General features: G+C 52.7%; 1 protein-coding gene across 1 annotated transcript in view; it reads right to left on the bottom strand.

Moving 5' to 3' along the window:
• Nucleotides 1-20,607, bottom strand: part of ARHGAP8 (Rho GTPase activating protein 8) — a 53,749-nt gene that overhangs the window by 12,139 nt on the left and 21,003 nt on the right. The window contains 7 exon segments of the mRNA XM_032492412.1: nt 189-266; nt 3,054-3,127; nt 9,069-9,179; nt 10,486-10,523; nt 10,525-10,585; nt 13,464-13,550; nt 17,382-17,513. Of these exon segments, the coding sequence (XP_032348303.1) occupies nt 189-266; nt 3,054-3,127; nt 9,069-9,179; nt 10,486-10,523; nt 10,525-10,585; nt 13,464-13,550; nt 17,382-17,513 (581 nt within the window).

Genomic DNA, 20,607 nt, shown 5'->3' with positions numbered 1-20,607 from the left:
GTTCCTTACACTTCAAACCACTGTCCACCCGGCTTGAGAGGAGGACCCGGGGAAGTTAAGTGACACCGTGTGGCCACCTGCCCCTCCGGGCACAGGACTCACCTGGGCATCTCCCTCCGCCCTGGGCGATTCTAGGGGCTGGGGGCTGGCCAGGCGGGAGGCCCAGAGTCCCCGGGGAGCCCCCTCACCTTGGTTGTAGAGCCGCTGGATTTCACGGATAGTCTGCACACTGGCCGATTTCCGGAACAGGCCCTCGGTGCGGAGTCCTGCAGAGAGAGAGCCTTGGGGCATCTCACAGGTCCTAGCACATGAGGTTTCTAGAACACTGTGTGACTCCCTCTGTGGCTAGCAGGAAAGGCTCTTCCCCACGCTATCCTCCACCCGTACCTGTATTTACTCCTCTTAAATCAAACTTGTCCACACTCCTCAATCCCTTGTGATTCCCCACCTCTGTGGGCCCCAGAAAGGGAGAGGGGAAGAGACTGACACTTCAGGCAGACAGAACCCAGGTCCTTCCAACTCTGCCTCGCGCCAGCTGTGTGGGCTTAGGGAAAGCGCTTAGCCTCTCTGAGCCTCCGCTGCCTCGTCTACAGAGTAAGTCCACAGAGCCTCTGCCTCTGAGGGCTGCAGGAAGGATAACCCCTGGCACATGCCCGGCCCCCAGGAAGCCCCCAAACATGCTGCTTCCCTTTCTTCCCGTGAGTGCCTGGAGCTAATCTGTCCAACACAGGGGCCACCAGCTACACATGGTGATTCAAATTTCAGTTTAATTAATTAAAATTAAATAAAAGGAAAACTCAAGTTACCCACATTCAAGCACGAGCCACATATTAAAATACTCTACTAGGTGACTGCCACAAGTGCCCAGTGGCCACCATCTTGGACAGTGCAGATATAGGACATTTCCAAGTTCTACGGGACAGCAGTGGGCCTTGGACCCCCAGCTCTCCCCTCCCCTCCTCCCTCAACTCTTCTCCATCCTGAAGCTGAATGGAACATGTCTATCCGAATCTCATCAGCCCCTGCATGGAGCCTCTCCTGCCTTCATCAGCCTGGGAGAGCTGCCCATAAACCCTTAGCACCCACGTGGTCTGGCTGCTGCTGCCCCGCCCACATGGTCTGGCTGCTGCTGCCCTACTCTCCTGTCCCACAGCCCCTCTAGCCCCTCCATCTAGCCTCCAGGTGGCTCCATGCTCTGTTGTTTCCTCTGCCTGGAGGGCTGGTCCTTCTCTTTTTTGCTGAGTGACTGTAGCAGGCAGAATTCAGAGATAGCCCCCAAATCCTTGGACCCCTGGGATCTCAGATATTCAATCAAACATGAATCTAGATGCTGCAGTGAAGGGACTTTGCAGATGGAATTCACATCCAAGGCAAGAATGTGGAGATTATCTAGGGTGGGCCTGACCTAATCAGGTGAGCTTCTTAAAAGGGACCAAGTTCTCCTGGCAACAGAGATTCAAAGCATGCGGGCAGGGATTCGAGGTGTGGGAATTTCTTCAGCGAGGGGCCCAATAGCAAGGAAAGCAGGTGGCCCCTAGAAACAGACAGAGGCTGCTGGTGGACAGCCAGCCAGGAAGCAGGCATCTTAGCTGCAAAGAACTGAATTTGGTCGCCAATTTGAATGAGCGTGGAAGTAGAGTATTGCCTAGAGCCTCCAGAGAAGAACACAGCCTGGCCAACACCTTGAGTTTAGCCCTGTGAGACCCTGAGCAGAAAACCCAACTCCTGTGTGCCCAGACTTCTGACTTCCAGAATGTAGCAAATTCATGCTGCTTTAACCCCTAAGTTTGTGGCCGCTTGTTATGCAGCAACGAAATCGATACAGTGACCTCCCACCCAGGTGTTAGCACCCTGGTTCCCCTGATTACTATGAACGGCTCATCCCCTTCTGCCTAAGTCTGTGGTTGTGACAGTTACAGCTTTACGGACACAAACATAATGGGCTGTGAGTCCCTGGAACACAGAGGCTGTGAGCTGCAGTCATCATGCAAACCTCAGTGCCTGGACCAGGGTGGGTGCCCAGTGAGTAAATGTTTAATTCACATGTTCATTCAACAAATGTACACTGAGTTCCTACTCTGGGCTGTTTCTTTGTTTTGTTAAAATTTTTTTTAATAAAGAAAGGTATTAATATGGTAAAAAAAAAAAAAAGGAAGACTCCCATTCAGTTTCTGTGAAACTGTTTACTCACTATCTTTTCGTCTATCCCTGAAACACATTACGGAACGGGAAGTACTACAAACGACAAAGCAGAAGCAAATATCAAAGCAGAGACTCCAGTGACAACCACAGCTCCGCCAGCCCGAGCGGTGTTCCATACAACTCTTCACATTTGAACTCGCAGTTCCCAGGGCAGGTCGGGAACCACCAGCAGGGACCCCAGCGGAGGTGAGTCCCACTTCCTGTCTGAGCACAGCCCCCTCTGCAGCTCCTGCACCGACATCTGCAGGTGGCCACCCCTCCCCGGCATCCTGCTCCTCCGAGAGAACAATCTGCCTCCCGTTAGGGTAAAAGTGGCTTCCGCACACCTTCCCTGTGGATCTGAGCTCTGGCTTCGGGAGTCTTGGAGGAGCCACAAGGCTCACCCCCTCCAAGCCACTGAATGTACTCGTCTCACTGGCAGTGGCATCTGCAAACCAAGTTTATCTCTTGTACCAAAGGAGTCCCTTTTATGGGGGGGCGTCCTGTGAACCAGCGCTGTGCAAAGCACTTCCCAGTCATCACCTCACTTAGTCCCCATAACAACCCTGTGAACCAGGTACTGTTATTAATCCTATTGGACAGAGGAGGAAACAGAGGGCCAGAGAAGGTGAGTAACTGGCCTGAGGCCACAGAGCTAGTGCACAGCAGAGCCAAGATTCAAACCCAGACAGTCTGGGTCAGAGCCCTTAGATGGAAACACTGTGCATGAGCCCTGCCCATCCTGGTCACCCTCCCTCCCAGGTTCCAGTCCTCCAATTCCCTGGCCTGTGGGACACTCAGGACCCTGGAGCGGCCCCCAGGGGAGGTGTACCTGGCAGCCCTCACCTCCCCTGGCTGGAGCCAGCACTCACCTTTCTCTCTCAGGTACGTCACTGTGAACCTCAGAACAGGGGGGATGAGTTCACCTTGATTTTTATCCTTGAGGCTGAGGAGAGGAAAGAAAGCAAGTTTTTCCCTGGGCATGACGGGATGACAGCACAGGGCTCTAGTCCTCTCCACACCCCTGTGAAAACACAGGACCGCGATGACACACAGGGAGAGAGAGATGCTGCCTGGGCCCCAAGGAAGCTGGTGGTCCAGCGGCCAAAAGAGAGAGAGAAACAACAAAAATGATAATGCATTGTCTGCGGGCTCCACCAGAGGGATGACGTGTTACCAGGGAGACCTTGGGTTAGGGAGGGCTCTACACGGGGAAACTTCTGAGCTGGGTTTTGAGGGATGAGTAGGAGCCTGCAGAGGACAAAAGAGGGAAGTGCATTACAGGCAGATGGAAGCACACAAAGGGAAGCCTAGAGGTGAGAGAAGATCTGGCCATGAAAGCAGAACCAGGAGGCCTGGATCGGATGCTGATTAGTCAAAAAACCTGTTTCATGAAAACCTAGTATGTTGCCTCCGACAGGCTGTTAACACTTAGTCTCTCGTTGTGCTAATTCGATACAGAGATTCACATAAGGAAACTTTAAAATATGTGTACAAATATAAAAGAATGGCCTTCCCAGCCCCACCCACACACACGTTCACCCCCCCCCCACCCCCATCTGTCAGGATCTGAAGCCAGAGCCACTCACCATGACTCATCCTATGGACCTCTGGGCTCCCACTAAACATGTTTGTTTTTCTCTTTCCTTATTTCCTGGAATTTCTTACCCCAAAGACATCATATTTGAGCGACTGTGCTGGATTGCGGAAAAAGGGCTCTGAAGTCAGACACACCTGGCTGGAATTCTGCTCTGTCACTTTTTAACTGAGCAGAATATGTTTTGCTGTTCTTAGGAAGCGTGTCCTTTAAATGTCAGTTAGACTAATTTGATTGATTATGTTGTTCAAGTTTTCTTAGATTGTTGGTTTTGTCTTCTACTGGTGCTTACGGGATGCATCTGAAGCAGGGCTCAGAGAAACTTAGAGCTGTAAATGCCTGTATTGAAAAGAAGGAAGATCGCAGATCGACAACCAAACTTCCACCCTAAGAAACTAGAAACAGAAGAGCAAATTAAACCCAAAACAAGCAGAAGAAAGGAAACAATAAAGATTAGAGTGGAAGTAAACAGAGAATAGAAAAATAATAGAGAAAAGTCATGAAAACCAAAGGTTGGCTCCTTGAAAAGATCGATGAAATCGACAAGGCTGTAGATGAAATTGACAAGGCTGTAGATGAAATCGACAAAGCTTTAGCTAAGGCTAAGAAAAAAAAGGGAGGAGATTCAATCACTGCAATCAGGAATGAAGAGGGTCCATGACTAGTGACGTCACAGGAATCGAAAAGTGTAAGGGAGCACTATGAACAACTCAGTAAACAATAAGATCACTGAGATGAAATGGATAAACTCCTAGAGAAACACAAACTACCAAAACTGACTCAAGAAGAAATAAAAAATCTGAATAGAATGGCAAGTAAACAGACTGAGTGAGTAATCAAGAAAACTTGCCTCAAACAAAACCTCAAGATCAGATGGCTTCACTAGTGCATTTTACCAAATGTCCAAAGAAATCCTGCACAAACGCTTCCAAAAAATAGAAGAGGAGGGAACGTTTTCCAGTTCATCCTGTGAGGCTAGTAACACCAAAACCAGACAAGGACATCATAAGACAAGACTACAGATCAATATTTCTTATACGTAGACACAAAATCCTCAACAAAATGTTAGCAGAGCAAATCTAGCCACATATAAAAAGATTACATACCATGAACACATGTGATATATCCCAGGAGTATAAGGTTCGTTCAACATACGAAAGGCAACCAGTGTAACCACATTAATAGAATGAGGGACCAAAGTCAAGTGATCATCTCAACAGAGCAAAGGAAGCATGACAAAATCCAACACCTTTTCATGAAAGAAAAAAAAGCAACACTCAACAAAGCAGGAACAGGAGGGATTTTCCTCAACCTGATAAAAGGCGTCTATGAAAAACCCACAGCTGGCATCAGACTTAATGGTAAAAGACTGAAACGCTTTCCTTTAAGATCAAGAACAAAACAAGGACGTCACTCTCACTACTTTATTTTTTTTAATTATTCTTAATTTAAAAAAAAATTTTAATGGCGGTACTAAGAATTGAACCTGGGACTTTGCACATACTAAGCATGCATTTTACCACGAAGCTATACCCCCCATCCCCACCGTCACCACTTCTATTCAGCATTGTACTGGAGGGCATGGCCAGTGCAATCAGACAAGAAAAGGAAATGAAAGGCACCCGGGTTGGATAAGAATAACTATGTCCATTTGCAGATGACATGACCTTGGATGTAGAAAATACTAAAAAAAAAAAAAACAAAAACAAAAACACAAAAACCTATTCAAACTAATAAGTGAGTTCAGCAAGGTCACAGGATATAAAATCAGTATAAAAAATCAACTGTATGGCTATATACTAGCAATGAACAATCAAAAAATGAAATTAAGAAAACAATTTGATTTACAATAGCATCACAAAGAAAAAATACTTTAAAAAAATATAGCAAAAAAGTTCAAAACTGGTCCATTGAAAACTATAAAATATCACTGAAAGAAATTTAAAAGATTCAGATAAATGGAAAGATATCCCCTGCTCGTGAACTGGAAGACAACACTGTTAAAATGGCAATACCTCCCACATGGGCCTACAGAGACAGCACTGTCCCTCCTGAAACCCCACTGCTTTTTTGTTGTTGTTGCAGAATTGACAAGCTGATCCTAAAATGAATACGGAAATTCCAAGGACCCAGAAGAGCTGAAATCATCTTGAAAAAGAACAAAGTTGGAAGAGTCGCATTTCCCAACTGCAAAACCTACCACCGAGCTCCGGCAATAAAGACTGATGGCACCAGCACGCAGATCAATGGAACAGAATGAGAGCCCAGAAATTAACGCTTACTTTCATGGTCAATTAGTTCTTTACAAGGGTGCCAAGGCAATCCAGTGGGGGAAAACCTTTTCGACAAATCCCCATCTGTGTGGTGCCATCAGGGAAGGCTTCCTGGAGGAGGGGACTATGAGGGTGAATAACAGCAAAGCACAAATATGAGGGCAGCAGGAACTAGCTCGCATTGTCTGCACACCCTGTTAAGATCCCGTGGCCCTGGAGGGTGCGGAGGGCAGGGTTTCACCTATAGTTACAGGGAAAGAGACTGGTGTGAGAAGTTACACGCCAAGTTCGACTTCCCAAAGCTGGAAAGTGCTGGAGCTGGACTGGGACCTGTGCCCCTCCTCCGCTGACAGAGGCCCCTCCCTCTTCCCAGCCCCCTACAGCTGCCCAGACAGGGCCGTACTAAACACACACGTACGTCTTCCCTGTCTCTCTTCGGGACGGCAAGCAGGCGAAGGCCTCTTTGAATCTCTGACTTCCCCTTAATATGTTAACTTAATTAGCTTGTTCTAAGGTGATAGCTTCCTGTCTGTGCTTTTGAACTTCACTCAGTGAATTAACATTTGTGAATAGGATCTGCTTATGAATTTTAATGACATTCATTCATTCATAGTTCAAACAAATTACATATTTGGTGCTTTATTTAATGTGTTTATTGCCATTTTATTATAGTCATTCGCAATGAAACAGCATAAAATATTCATTTAAAGAGGCAATTGCATGGATTCTCTCTCAAAGCGGCACGTGCAGCATGTTTTTCAAAGGTTGCCCACTGGTACGCCTCACTCCCTAAAGACACAAGGAACTGATGTGCACAGTTACAGCCAGTCCTGGGACAGGGGTGAACCACAGCCTTCATAACAGACATCTGTACTATGTGCCTCCCATCTGCTGACAGCTCTGGGGTTCAAATGCTGCGTCAGCTGTTTTCAAAAGGCACCTGCTCGAAACACAAGGCTTAAGGTGCCCTGGGGAGCTTCAGAGGGCTGGGTTAAATTACAGACAGCCCCCTGCACTGTGCTCAGGTGGATGGCTTCAGAAGTCCACGAGTTGGGTGAGTTTCCTTTTTTTTTTTTTTTTTTTTCATTTTTTAAGCTTTGTTAGACGGTAAGGGGACAGAAGTGGTTCTGAAAAGGCAAACCAGAAGGCACCGCTAGTCCTCGGGCTAAGGGATTGATGATAGAAATGCCAGCGGCTTCGACACAGCCGCTCTGGAACCCCGTGTGTCAGGTCACACCCGCACGCAGAACCCATATTGGGCTGAGCACACAGGGCCGACAGCAGGAGCCTAGGAAACTCTGGGAAAATGGTCACAGGTGCTTGAAAATTCCGGCCCTGCCGACTAAACCTCCCTAGAACCCGCCTCTGAGCGCCGCGTTCTCGCCAGCGCCCCCCAGAGGGGCCCAGGGTCACTGCAGGCGCGTTCCCCAGTCACACCACACAAGTGGGTCACGCCAGCACATTTTTACAATGAGTGATAAAGGAAAAGGAAGTGCTGTTCGGTAAACTTCTCCTCCAGACACATTTAGGGAGATCATATTTGAACATACACTATACTCACTAAGCGCTTACAAAAAGCCTCTCTGAAGAGACACCAGACCCCGCAGTCCAGGGCCTCACGGACCCCCAGGCAGCCAGTGGGCATCTCAATTCAAAGCAGTTAAAGCTAAATAAAGCTAGACATTCCGTGCCTCACCTGCACTGCTCAAAAATTCACATGTGGACAGTACAGATCATGTCCACCACTGCACAAAGTTCTAGAAAGTGACAGTCCATCTTTAGCTGCTGGGACACACCCAAGGTGGCACTCCCGCCGCCTTCCCTGGCCTGGGCTCTCCCAGAGCCGCCTCGGTTCATAACCCTTCAGTGTTACAAGAACCAGCCTAGGTCTACAGGGCACCACATGCAAAGCACATGCAAGGTTCTGACCAGAAACAACGAACAAATGAAAGCGAGCAGACTGCTCCCTGGGATCCACGACCCTCCAGGCCCCGGTTTCCCTCTGCATCAGGCAGCTCAGACCCAAGTGCCTGATGGTGGTTGTGTGGTTAAAACAAGCCCTTCACCTTCCGTCATCCCAGATGCTGGAAGAAGAGGTGAGGAGGATGGGCAGGAGCTCGCCCCTGGGCAGGGGAGTCAGCAGGGGAGACTCCCCACGGCAGCCTGCTCAGATCGAGGCTGCCACAGAGGAGGGCCCTGTGGGCTGTCTGGAGCATCAAGGGAGGGCTTCTTGGAGGAGGTACCGTTGGGATGTCTTCAAAGAGACGAAGCTGGCCTGCATAGGTGGCCCCAGAAGCCTTAACAAGAAGTAAAGATCACATCATCCAGCTCCCTGACTGCAGAAATAAGGAAACAAGCTGAGAGGGGGAGTGAGTTCAAGGTCACATGGCTAATGGCTAAAAAGGCTAAGGTTGGTCAGGAAGGGGAGGCTACACTGCGGCAACAACAGTCCCTAAATGCTGGCAGCTGAGCCCAACAGAAGTTCACCTGTCACTCGTGCTCCCCATCGGTGTAGGTGTCAGTGGGAGACACTCTGTAGTCACTCGGGGACACAGGCCGGCTGGGCACCATGTCCAGCTGCTTCTGTCACCACGAGAGGCAAACCATGAATTGGTCCCCAAAGCTCCCTCCTGGATGTGACGCGCTCCATGGCCACTCCTATCTCCTCGGCCAGAGCAAAGCATGTGGCCACAGCTCACGTGGAAGGTGGTGGGAGGTGTCCCGGGCCATGGCCTGGGGGTCACAGGCCAGAACTGGCCAGTGAGCAGTGGTGACAAAAGCTGGACGAGGACCCCAGGTCCCTGATGCCTTCCCCGCCCACTGCTGGGTCCTCTGCACAGACACACATGGACACGCACAGCAGCGACGGGCACTCCAGCCTCAGCGACACGCTCACACTTCAGCTCCCCTGCAGGGTTAAGCTTGGCTGCTGGAGGAGAGGTCGGGAGAAGCTCCCAGCAGGCGGAAGCTCTCCGCGGTTCCAGCAAGCAGAGCAGACCACGTCCCAGCTCACTCACTATTTCAGACTGACTCCAAACTGCTGCGTGGGCAGAGGGGGCCGCGGCGGCGGCGTCTTGGTGGGAGGGGGCAGCCTGCCCGTGTGCAGGTTCCGAAGCTCCTCGTCGTGCCTGGGGACACAACAGAAGTACAGCTGTCACCATGTCACGTGCAGGGAGAAGCCTCGGGCCACCAAGGGCCGCCTCCAGGGGCTGTCTGGGGCCAGATGTCCCACAAATGTCTGCAGGAGACCTGAGGGTCTCATCTTCCAGGCCTGTGTGTCATACTGCTGTCTCGCATGTGCACACACAGACACACGCACCCTAGAGATCCCCGTAGCCATGGGGTGTTCACACAGAAGCCAGCAAGGGTAATCCAACCTCTATCCAGCATCCAGTCTCTCCTGCCAACCCCTGGCCAATATTTCACCCACGTGTCTACACAACAGCTTCCCTCTGCTAGAAACATCCTTCCCTGGCCTCTCGATCTAGCCAATTGTCCCTCTGAAACTCACTTCAGGAGTCACCTCCTCCTGGAAGCCTTCCCTGATATCCCTCCTCACTAGTCCCCTCCCCAGCTGGGTTCAGTGCCTCTTTCAGCTCCTACTGTCACTGACTCGTGGCCCCACTACCTGCAAGTGTCCTGTGGGCAGACACACTCCCTAACACAGCTTGATATCCCCAGAACCTGGCTGTGACCTGGCACCCAGAGGGAGCGAAACACTGTTACTCCTCCTGCAGGGCTGTGGATTCACCCGCATGCAGCTTAGCAGGGGCCCTGCTCCTTCAAAGAAGCCCCCCCAGAGAGGGAGATGCAAAGGGCGGAGGGCACTCAGGGAGGGCTCAGAGATCCGGCTTTGCCCGGAGCTGACAGTAGGGGGCCAGGGCCGACCACACGGCCCTCTGGGCCCTCTCAGCCCACATGACCCTACCTGAGAGACTGTCGCTGGGGGCGGGGCGGGTGGTGGACCACTGCCATATAAAACAAAGTAGCAGACACGTTAGACAGGCTTTCAGCCAGAAGCACCAGGTGGGCTGCTCTCCAGAGCACCTGCGATGTGCCGGAGAACATTCCATTCTGTACACAGCATTATCCACACTCCCTAGAATTAGAAATCCCCCTAATTTTCTGCTCAAAAGCAAAAATGGTCAACTCTAAGGCAGCAAACAGCATTCCCCATCGTGGCTTATTTTTTTTAATCAGTTCTGCAACGGTGGGTGAGGAAGCATCTCCTCTGTGTACACAGCCGTCCGCAGCCTCGTCTCCCTGCGTCAGCAGTTAGCATCTTTTACTGCGAATCTTTGTTGAGGCTGCAGATTTCACAACCAGATCTGGCTGGGCACACATTTGGAAATTAAGCCTTCAGTGTTCACAGGATGGGACGGAGGCTGCGGAAGCCCGGGGGCCCAGTCCCCGCCTCCTGGGACAGGGTCTCACCGCAGCACCTCCGGGGGGACGATCAGCTGGTCATCTCTGAAGGTGTTCACGGAGCTCACTCAGATAGTTGAAATAGGTGACTTTTTTCCCAAACTTGTGACTGAAAAAGCAGAAGCAAGAGAATGAAAACAAAAAAAAACAGAAAAAAAACCCCGATAAGATGGCGAGAGAGAGGCCGGGGGCCGGGGGAGGGGGCTGGCAGCGGGAGCACTGGAAGAACAGAGATGCTGGCATTTTTCATATTAAGAAAATGTAAATGCTGACACAACCTAAAGCCAGGATGTAACAGAGGCAGCGCACGTCTGCAGATGTTCGCTTTCATAAGATCTTGGATGCACCAAACACTCTGGAGAGTCTCATCTGCATAAAAATAAATATGTGCCTCCAGTTTGAATTGCGGTGAATTTGCACAGATGGAGGAGAGCGGGAGCCCTGCGCCGCCGGGGCAGGGAGGGGCACGGAGAGGGGCTCGTGGGGCCTGTGGCCTCTGGGGTCGCTGCTGGTTGCACATTTGAACCCCTCAGTCCCCCTCTCGGCGAGGGTGGCAACTACATCCAATTCCGTGTTACTGCAGGGACTGAACAAGACACACTGGGTCCCCCCAGGGGTCCACCATGGAGCAGGCATGACGCAGGTAAGTCCTAGCGGAATCCACTCGCCCACCTTTCAGGACCCCTGCCCCCCCTCCCTGAATGCGGTCGGTTCTCCTGCATAAATAGGAGGCTACTTAAAACAGTCCGCTGTCTGACACCTGGCAGACATCACAGTCCATGACTATCGTCATTAACGAGCCTCGGTTTCCCCAGCTGCAAAGTGGGGCGACCAGGAGGCGCAGATGGGTGAGAAGTTAAATGCCAGGCCCACGTCGGCACGTAGTGAATGATCACCACCTGACGGCTCCGTGGTATCCAGCTTTGTTGAAGTCTGACTGATATACACACAATTTGATGCATTCACAATTTGATCGTGAAATCGTCCAAGCTCGATGAGTTTGGACGTATGTATACACTGGGACACCAGCACCACAATCAGGTAGCAAGTATAACCATGCTCCTACAGGTTTCCCTGCGGCCCTTTGCTTTTTTTTTTTTTTTAACTTAACATGAGGGGTACCCTCTTAACGAGTTTTCAAGAGCGCGATACCGTATGGTTCACTGCAGGCTCTCCGCGGTCCTGCAGGTCTCTAAAACCTCTTCACCTTGTGTAACTGAAACCGAGCTGTTTTATCACTGACCTGGCGTGAGCCCGGAGCCCACGGGAGGCCGAGTAGCGTGCACCGGCTCCCCCTAGTGGATGAGGGGGAGTCAGACAGGGTGCCTGGACCCCTGGCCACCTGCACTGTGGGGGCCTCCCGTGATTCGTCTGCAAGGATACAGGTCCCTTGTGCCAACTCCTGTCATGCAGCAGCCCCCTTCAACTTTCTCTCTGAGTTTCTGCCTGCCCTCCAGCCAGCCAGGCATTTGCTGGATGGCAGGCTCTGCAGAGCAAACAGGGCCCTCCCTGCCTATCACACCCAGGAAAGGGCCTCTTGGCAGCCCATCCAGGGGACCCCAACGCGGGTGTGTGGTGGCATCGCCAGGCCTCACCTCCAGAGGGTCAGAGTCAGGCAGCACGTGGGCAGTGGAGAGCCCCTGTTCTTGTCCATGTCCTCCACTGTCAGTTGAGGACTCCTGGGCTCAGGTGGGCAGCCAGCCAGGTGATAGCCATCAGGCCGGGGAGTTTTAGGGCCCCAAGCCTGATCTCTGCAGACCGCTCATGGTATCTGCTTATGTTCCTGCCTGAGGCAGGATAAGGGGCAGGACCAGACAGGCTTGAGTTGGAATCCCAGCCAAGCCCTGACTTGCTGTGTGACCTCAGGCAAGCTCCTTAACCTCTCTGAGCATCAGCCTTCTCTCCTTTGGAATAAGGAAATACAGCTGACTTCATAGAATTGTTTGGGGGTGCCTTGCACATAAAGTACCCAATGTATTGTAATTAATTAATTAATCACAAAAGGATAATTAAAAAAATTTTGAACAACCTTAACAGCTAATAGTGAGTGCCAGCAGCTGGGCAGGCCCTGCTCAAAACACTGCACGGGTATTGAGTCAGCTCTTGTTACAGCGGCAGAGTGACTGAAGTAGCATTGTCAGCCACAAGGACACCGAGGCAGAGAGGTGGCATCTATTGCCGAGGGTGACAGATGTTCAAGGCAGCCCAGTCAAGCCAGGAGGTCCGGCTCCAGAACCACCCTGTCACCCGGGCGGCCATGCCGCCCACAGCAGGAGCTGGGGGGTGTTCTTCCAAGAAGGACTTTAGAGGTTTCTAGAACCCTTAGGGCTTTCCCAAGGTGAATGATGGCACCAATAAGCAGAGGAACATCTGAACTGTCCTCCCGGGCAGCGGGCAACTGGCACTGGCTTTCTCTCTCTGTCAGCTGTGGCCCCAGCATGCTGGTCCTGGTTAAGCAGCAACACAGAGGAACAAGACGCCAACCACGTGGTTCATGGCAGGGGCCTCGGACTGGCCTGTCTAAGTGACTGGACACTAGGCTCGCGCGAGTTTCCCTGGGTGCGACACTCTGCTGGGGCCAGACGTCATGGCTGGGAGACGGGGGGTGGCCTGTGAATCCCCCGGGGCGGACAGAGGGGGGCTTGGCGTGATCTGCCTGTTCTCCCCCTACAGGCCTTTTCCAGATCCCACCTGGCTCCTTCTCTGCAAAGACCGTATCTGCGAGTATAACAGCTTTCCTGGGTTCTGGGAGTCTTCGTGGGGAGTCATTAAACTTGACTGGTGGTCTTGGGACCCAAGTCCACAAGATGGGTGCTCAGGCCAAGGGGGGATTTAAAATATCAGGAGCAAACCTCACTGCGGTCGAGAGCCGGCACGCCTGTTCACGACCCCGGGCTGGGCGGGGACCCCAGAGTCAGGGCCTCCCCGGCGCCCGGACGGTGAAGGCTGTCCCACCCAGGGACATCCAGGCAGAGCGCACCCCGCACCTGATGAGGGGTCTGAGGATGTTCCACAGGACTCTGATGAAGTTGGTGGGGTGCACGACGTACAGGGCCTTCAGGTTCTTCCTGTGCCTGTGGAGGGAGGGGAGACGGCTTCAGAGCACGAGACGCAGACACACACTCTAAGCTGCAGAACCGCAGAGCCGTGGCCTTGACGGCAAGTCTCAGAACCTTCCGTTTTCTGGCCAATTTAAGGACACTGAACCAAAAGTAGGAGACTATCAGGACTCCATGGCCACCACCGCCAGTGTACACGCTGCACTTCACAGTTTGCAAGATCAGAGCTCCCACTGACAGGTGCTCACTCTGGGGCTGAGGCTGGGGACACACATTGGACAGCAACTTGGCAACAGCCCCACCTCTGCTGGGAGTCGGCCCCGGGTGGGGGACTTAGCTGTGTGCTCACATAGCAGGGACAGCCGAGCCTCAGCACAGCCACCCGCAGCACGAGGCGCCCATGTAAACGAGGCATTTCTCAGCTTGCTGCCCTCCGTCCTTCCTGAGTAATTCAGTCCAAAGCCACTGGGCTGAGCCCGGAAGGCTGGCATCCCTGTGCTGTTCTGCCTGCTGCATCTGAGGGGTGGAACGGACACAGAGGTGACAGCCGCCTGTTTCCTCCCAGGCCTGTGTCCAGCGGGGACACTGGCCACAGTGGCAGGAGTGTCACCACAGAAATCTGCAAATGTTATAAATCAGTCTCCCCAACCACCCGCCTCCTGGAGTCAGTGACTAAGCCGGCCTGGGCGGGGTGGGGACAGGAGCGAAGACAGCCCGAGGGAGGTGTCTGAGCCCAGGCAGGGTGGGGACAGCACCGGAGCCAGAGGCATGAGAGGAGACCCAAGGTTTGCAGCCAAGTGTGCAAGCCAGGAAGGCGCTGGGTGGGGGCAGGGCCGCCCGAGCAGTAATGGAGCCTCAGTGAGTGACAGGCGGCCACACAGGGTCGTCAGACACGTGGCAAGTCGGACAAGCAGGGGCAGCAGAAGCCAGTCTGTCACTGTCAGAGAGGAGACATTACAAATAGAGAAAGTGAGAAAACTAGAACAATCCGTGGGGTAGGGCTGGAATTGGTGTAGATGTCGGTGTGAAAGCATGGGTACCAGTAGGAATAGGTAAGTGTGAATGTGAGATCGAGGTTGACTGTGTGTGCGTGCATATGTACACACCCCCCCCCAACTGTCTACCGACTGGCCCAGGAGCCGTAACACCCCAAAAGCAACTAGCACATTGCTTCCAGGGCCCCAGGAGCACCCTCCGCTAAGAGGAACGGCAATTCCCAGGCTGGGCAGAGCATCTCCTGGTGCTAGAAAGTAATGGAAGTGCTCAGAGGGACGGGGCGTGTCTGAGGGACACAGAGCTAGGCTTAAGCCCGCTTGGCCAAATTTGAACAATTTGAGCATCAAGATAAATATAGTCATGGATTATAACCCACCAAATAAAATGGGAAATCACAAGTCCATACTGACATAAATAAACCAGAAGAGAAGGCTCTTTCTTACAGTAAAGTGCCAACCAGGAATCCCAGTCACCGTTTGGCACCCATCTTAGTAATAATCAAGCCGAGAAATGGCAACGGAGGTGAAAGCTAGCCCACACAACTCCCATGAGGAGCAGGGTATTTATAGAGTCTCCAAGTGTCTCCCAAAGGAATACTAATTAATTACAAAAAGACAGGCTTGCCATTCGGAACAGGGAGGCTACGGTGACTTTCAGGTGGTCCAAGGACCCAGAACACAGCTGCCATGAAGTCCATCCCTACTGGAAGGTGGCTTCCGTGAGATGCCCCCATGGCAGGAGCTTCTTGGCAGAGGTGAGTACTGCTGGAAGAGGGTCACGGACACTCCTGTGTGAATGGTTCTTCCTTAAAGGAGTAACCTGGCAGAACAGTCTGGAAGATGAGAAGTCAATAGCAGAGACAACAGAAAAGAACCCAGGAAACCCACTGGGGTGCAGTGATGGCAGATGGAAAACCCTTGTGTATAAATCTCATCTAATTAGATCTGGAGATCCACTTACATACCTCCAGTGATGGGGAACTCACTATCTGATAGCAGACAGTCCACTGTTGGCTGGTTTTGAAGCCTAGGCTTTCCCTCATTTTGGCTTCCATCAAACCTAGCTCTGTAACCCTATCCCCACCCACAGTCCACCTTTGAGGGGAGTGTGAGACACAGAACAAGTTAACTTCCTCTCATTTGACAATTTGTCTTTTTCAGTTCAAGACAAAGGTATAAACACACATCCTTGTGCTGTCAGCCTGAGCTTCTGAAAAGGGCTACTCTGAACATGTCATTTGCTTCTCCTCAAGAACCTTGCATGGCTCCCCACTGCCTCCTAGACAAAGCTTGGCATCCTTAGCACGCTCCCTACCCTTTGTTGCTTCCCTCCATGGTTCCCATGTGAGCCCACCAGTCTAGCCCTCCCACCCACGGAGCCTCAGCCCACCATCCTTTCTTGTGTCTGCCGCCTAGCAACAGCCTGCCCATCACTCCAGGAGCCACTCAGAGGCTGCCTCCTCCATGCAGCCTCTCTGATTGCCCCAGTTGGAAGGCTGGTATTTAGTGCTGGTCCACCTCCATCCTCCCTCCTCCTACCCAACATTTATGAGAGCCTGTCATATGCAGACCCTTTCCGACAGGCAAGGGATGCACAGATGGATCAGGGGATGCAGCCAGGTGCAGGGGGAAGACCTGGCCACAAATGCATGCTTTGCAGGTGTATCATTGGCTCAGGGACAGTGAAGCTGCAGGGGAGGGACTGCTGATTCTCCTGGGCCAATCCAGGAAGGCTTCATGGGGGAAGGCCAGAGCTGAGGCCTGGTCGCCTCTGACTCCCCTGCATTGACCGGTACATATGGTGCCAGATAAATGACTGCAAAATGTAGCAACAAAACTTTCCCCAAGACCCAGGGCAGGAAATCGAGAAATCCCTCTAAATTAGCTTCTCTTGACAATGGCAGCAGGACCCAAGAGGCAGTCGGGAGGGAGGGCTTTGAGAAATCAGGCACTGCCTGCCACCGTCCCACCGACTCAAACATCTGTTAGGAAGATTTAATTATAGGTTTGAAAGGACCTGGAAGAAGGAAAACCCGGAGTCGTCCCGGATTTCAACATTAACGCCCAGCAGCGCCGTCTGTGAGCCGAGTGCATTGCGAAGCCCACTGTTAACGCAAGACGTGGCAGGAAAAAGTCCACCAGCCCCCGGCAGTCCCCAAACAGTGCAGAACGTGGGTCTCAGCTGGGGTCCCAGCCCTGCCACGTGCCAGCTGAGGGACCTAGAGGGAGACACCCGTCCTCTGGGACCCGTGTGTCCCTGTCTGTAACACCCGTGCCCACCTCTTCGACACGAGACACCAGAAAGCCCCCTGCAGACTGAAGCGCTCTGCAGGTGGAGGGCACCGGGGGGACGGTTACGTTTCCTTGCCAACAACTCACTAGACCAGGGTCGGTGCTCTCGGGTACGAGTCTGGCCTGTCGCCTGCTTTGTACAGCCCGCAAGCTGAGAATGGCTCTATGCTTTTAATGGTTGAAAAAAATGAAAAGAATAATAGTTTGTGATATGTGAAAATGACATGAAATTCACATTTCCATGTCCATAAATAAATAGTCCTGCCTGTTTGTTACCCACGGCCACTTCCAGACTTTCCAGCAGAGTTGAGAGGTTGCGACAGAGACATGGTGGCCCACAAAGCCAGCATCCTGACTGTCTGGCCCTTTCAGAGTATGTGTGCCCACCCTGCCCCTCTGTGACAGCGCTGGGCAGAGGCCCCGGTCCTGAAGAGAGGCGCCCCTAACACCCCGCCTTCCCCTGGCATCCCGTCCTCCCCCACTGCAGACACGTGACCCCTCCTGTCACCCGAGCCTCCTGCACCTGAGGCTCCCCCCTTGAAGGCTGGAGGACACGCACCTCCTGTCGAATTCCTTGTAGGCGCTCTGGAACCAGCCCAGGGATGGCTTGTTCTGGCTGTTCAGCCCGTAGTGGAAGTAGACGATGGTGTAATCACTCTCCACGTACTGGTCCAGCGTGTACTGCAGATACCTGGGCGCAAAGCACAGGGCTCAGTCTCCCGCTCCCCATCATTGTAACCAAATGTGCTCTCCCCGTAACAGAAGCTATGGGCACCCAGTGGGAACATGTCCAGGACAACACTGAGAATCCACAGGCTGGGGGCCTGGTCCTCGTTTCTTAGATGACGACTGAGGCTCAGACACGTTAAGTAACTTACCCAAGGTCACACAGACAGTAAGTGGAGGGGGTAGCCTGAAAATGGCCCCCCAAAGACATCCATGTCAAATCCCCGTACCCATGAATGCGGCCTTACATGGAAAAAGGTCTCAGTGAAAGTGATTAAGACAATGACCTCGAGAGGAGGAGTTTATCCAGGAGGGCGCTACATGCAATACTGTATCCGGATAAGACAGACATAAGAGGGAAAGCCAGAGCGGGGAGACGGCCCTGTGGAGACGGAGGCAGAGAAGAGAGTGACGCAGCCACCGGCTCCGGGCAGGTGAAAGGTTGCCGACAGCCCCCAGAAGCTTGAAGAAGCAAGAGGAATTCTCTCCTGGACGGGGAGCATCTTCTGGTGGGTAGGGGGCCCTGCCAACACCACGCTTTCAGACTTCTGTCCCCCAGGACCGGAAGAGAATAAATTCATCGTTTTACACCACCTAGTTTTCGGTAATTTGTTATAAGAGCCATAGGAAACCAACAAAGAGGATGAACTGGGATGCAGCCCCGGGACTCGCTCGGCCCCTCCACCTCGACTCCCTGCTGCTCTGCTGCATCTCCAGAAGCAAGCAACTCCTTCTGCCCAGAATAGCTCTCAGCACCTTTTCTTTTTACTGTAAAGCACAACCCTGGCTCTGCTCTGCTTCAGTCATCTGACCACACCCCTAGCACAAGCTTCACAAGTCCCGAGATCACGGATCCCTCCCTCCTGGACACACCCATGTGGCCCACTTAGAACGGCCTCGTGTGGCCGCCAGTAGACGAGCTGCAGAAAGCCCATCCCTGAGCCCACCACCACGCTGGCGGGGCCCCTGACACCCAGCCGTCAGTACGAGCTCTCACACGTCAGGCTGCCAGAGTCATTCGTTACCTAGAAGTTCATCCCACAATTAACCCAGCCGGGCACTCCAGGAGCTCAGACCCAGTGTCTCTGAACACAGCGGCCCTCACTGTGAGCTGTGCGAACGCAGCCCACTGGAGCCCGGAGGTCCACTGTGCAGGCCGGTTCTCAGGTGGACAAGTGTCCCCAGAACCACTTGAGGCAAAAACCCAGGTAGTCCCCGCCACCGGCAGGCATGCAGCTGCCCCGCACGGCCGGAATACCGCAGGGGGTCATTTCCTTGCCCCAAAGGATGGCAGTTTCTCCTCTGCTTGTGTGATTCCAAACATCAGAGTGCCCTCTGCCCAAAGCACTGACCACATGAACTGCAGGCCCTTACACGGATTTGCTCGTTTAAATCTCACAACGACCCTTTGAGGCAGGCACCAATATGCCCATTTTACAGAGGAGTCAACAGAGGCTGGCAGAGGAGAACGGGTAAGGGGCCGAGACAGGATCTGAATGCAGCAGCCTGGCTCCGGAGTCCACTTTCTGACCCACACTGTCCTGCCCCCAGAAAGCCACAGGCCCCCACCTGCCATCTGCTCTGATGTAAAAATGATGCGAGTCTGACCTCACGTGGTACATGGTTTGGGCTCAGCAGCCGCGGAAGCAACTCCAACGCCCAGACACTCTCCAGTGCACTGTCCCCCAGATCCTCGGGACCAAGCCCTCGGGCATAATTCACAGATACCATGCTGCCTCGAGTTGCCCTCACTAACAGGACCAGATGGAGATCTCTGACTTCCCGCAGAGAGTCCCTGAGCCCGAGAACGCCCTCTCATTTCTGTAAGGATGGTCACTCTTGCATTTCTCAACTTTCTTAAGAAAGGAGAAATCAGAAAGCTGTCCTTACCAGCTCACGTGTCCACAGCGGACACTTGCAGTGAAAGCGGGCACGTTTTCCCCAGCCCAGTGTGCCCCCGGTTCCTTCCATAACGTGTCAAGTTCCTCTCAGTGCCTCAGCACATCTGCACGCCTGCTCAGCATAGGAAGTCATTAACTAAATCACTGGTTGAGCTTCAAAGGCTCGGACTTATTTCTTCCCTCGTTTCAAAATAGGAGCACACATCTGGCCACAGGAAAGCCACCCACTGGGATGGAGTGATGGAGGATAATATACATGGTGTTGATTTTTCCTGAAAAGCCACGGAAAAGACTATGTATTAGGGCTTATCAAGGCCGAGAAGCCTACAGAGCACTTCTGAGCAAGTGAGAAAAGGACGCTTCTTCCTCCAGGTAGACGCCTGCCAGCACTGGGTGAGGGGAGCACCTGCTGGTGCCCTTGTGCAGTGGACAACCTACACAACTGTTCATGGTGGCCATGCTTAACACCTCCATCCGGTAATGACGGTTTCTGAGGCAGGGCAGAAGAGCACAACATACCGATTGTTGTCAGAGGTACATTTTTTTGGATTGAGGTGAAATGCGTGACATTAACCATCTTAAAGTGAACAATTCAGTGACATTCAGTCCATTCACAATGCTGTGCAAGCATGACCTCAGCCAGCTCTAAAGCATTCTCACTGCCCCCAAAGAAAGCCCAGTAAGCAGGCGTTCCTCCTTCCCCTGGCCCTCACCCCCAACCACCAACCTGCTTTCTGTCTGTCTTTCCAAGAAAACACATCCTGAACTCATTCCTGGCACAGCAGTGGTACCCTTGGTGAGAGCTGACCCACAGGTCACAGATTACTTGATGCCACAAAAGGAATAATCTGGCAAGGGAATGTGTTTGATCTCGGAGGACCTCAGGATACAAGTGCTCTGAGTTCGGGCACCCCTCCCTCCCCACGTGCCCTGTCTACACAGAGTGGGCGGCAGACTGGCCTGGCTCCTCAGGGAGGCCAGCACCTCCTGGGAGGGCCGGCTTGCCGTCTGGAGGAACCCACTGCCTGGCACGCGGGCTCCCCTCGAGAACTCCACAGCCGATCCCAGCTCAAGACAGCAGAACTGGCTCTCTGGCAGAAAGACTCTGGGCCCCAGTTCCCAGCAAAGATTTTTGCCATCGCCATTATATCTTCAGCA

The sequence above is a fragment of the Camelus ferus genome, chromosome 12 (assembly GCF_009834535.1).
Source record: "Camelus ferus isolate YT-003-E chromosome 12, BCGSAC_Cfer_1.0, whole genome shotgun sequence".
Taxonomy (NCBI): domain Eukaryota; kingdom Metazoa; phylum Chordata; class Mammalia; order Artiodactyla; family Camelidae; genus Camelus; species Camelus ferus.
The sequence above is the reverse complement of the archived record's forward strand: the minus strand, read 5'-3'. Positions and strand labels throughout refer to the sequence as shown.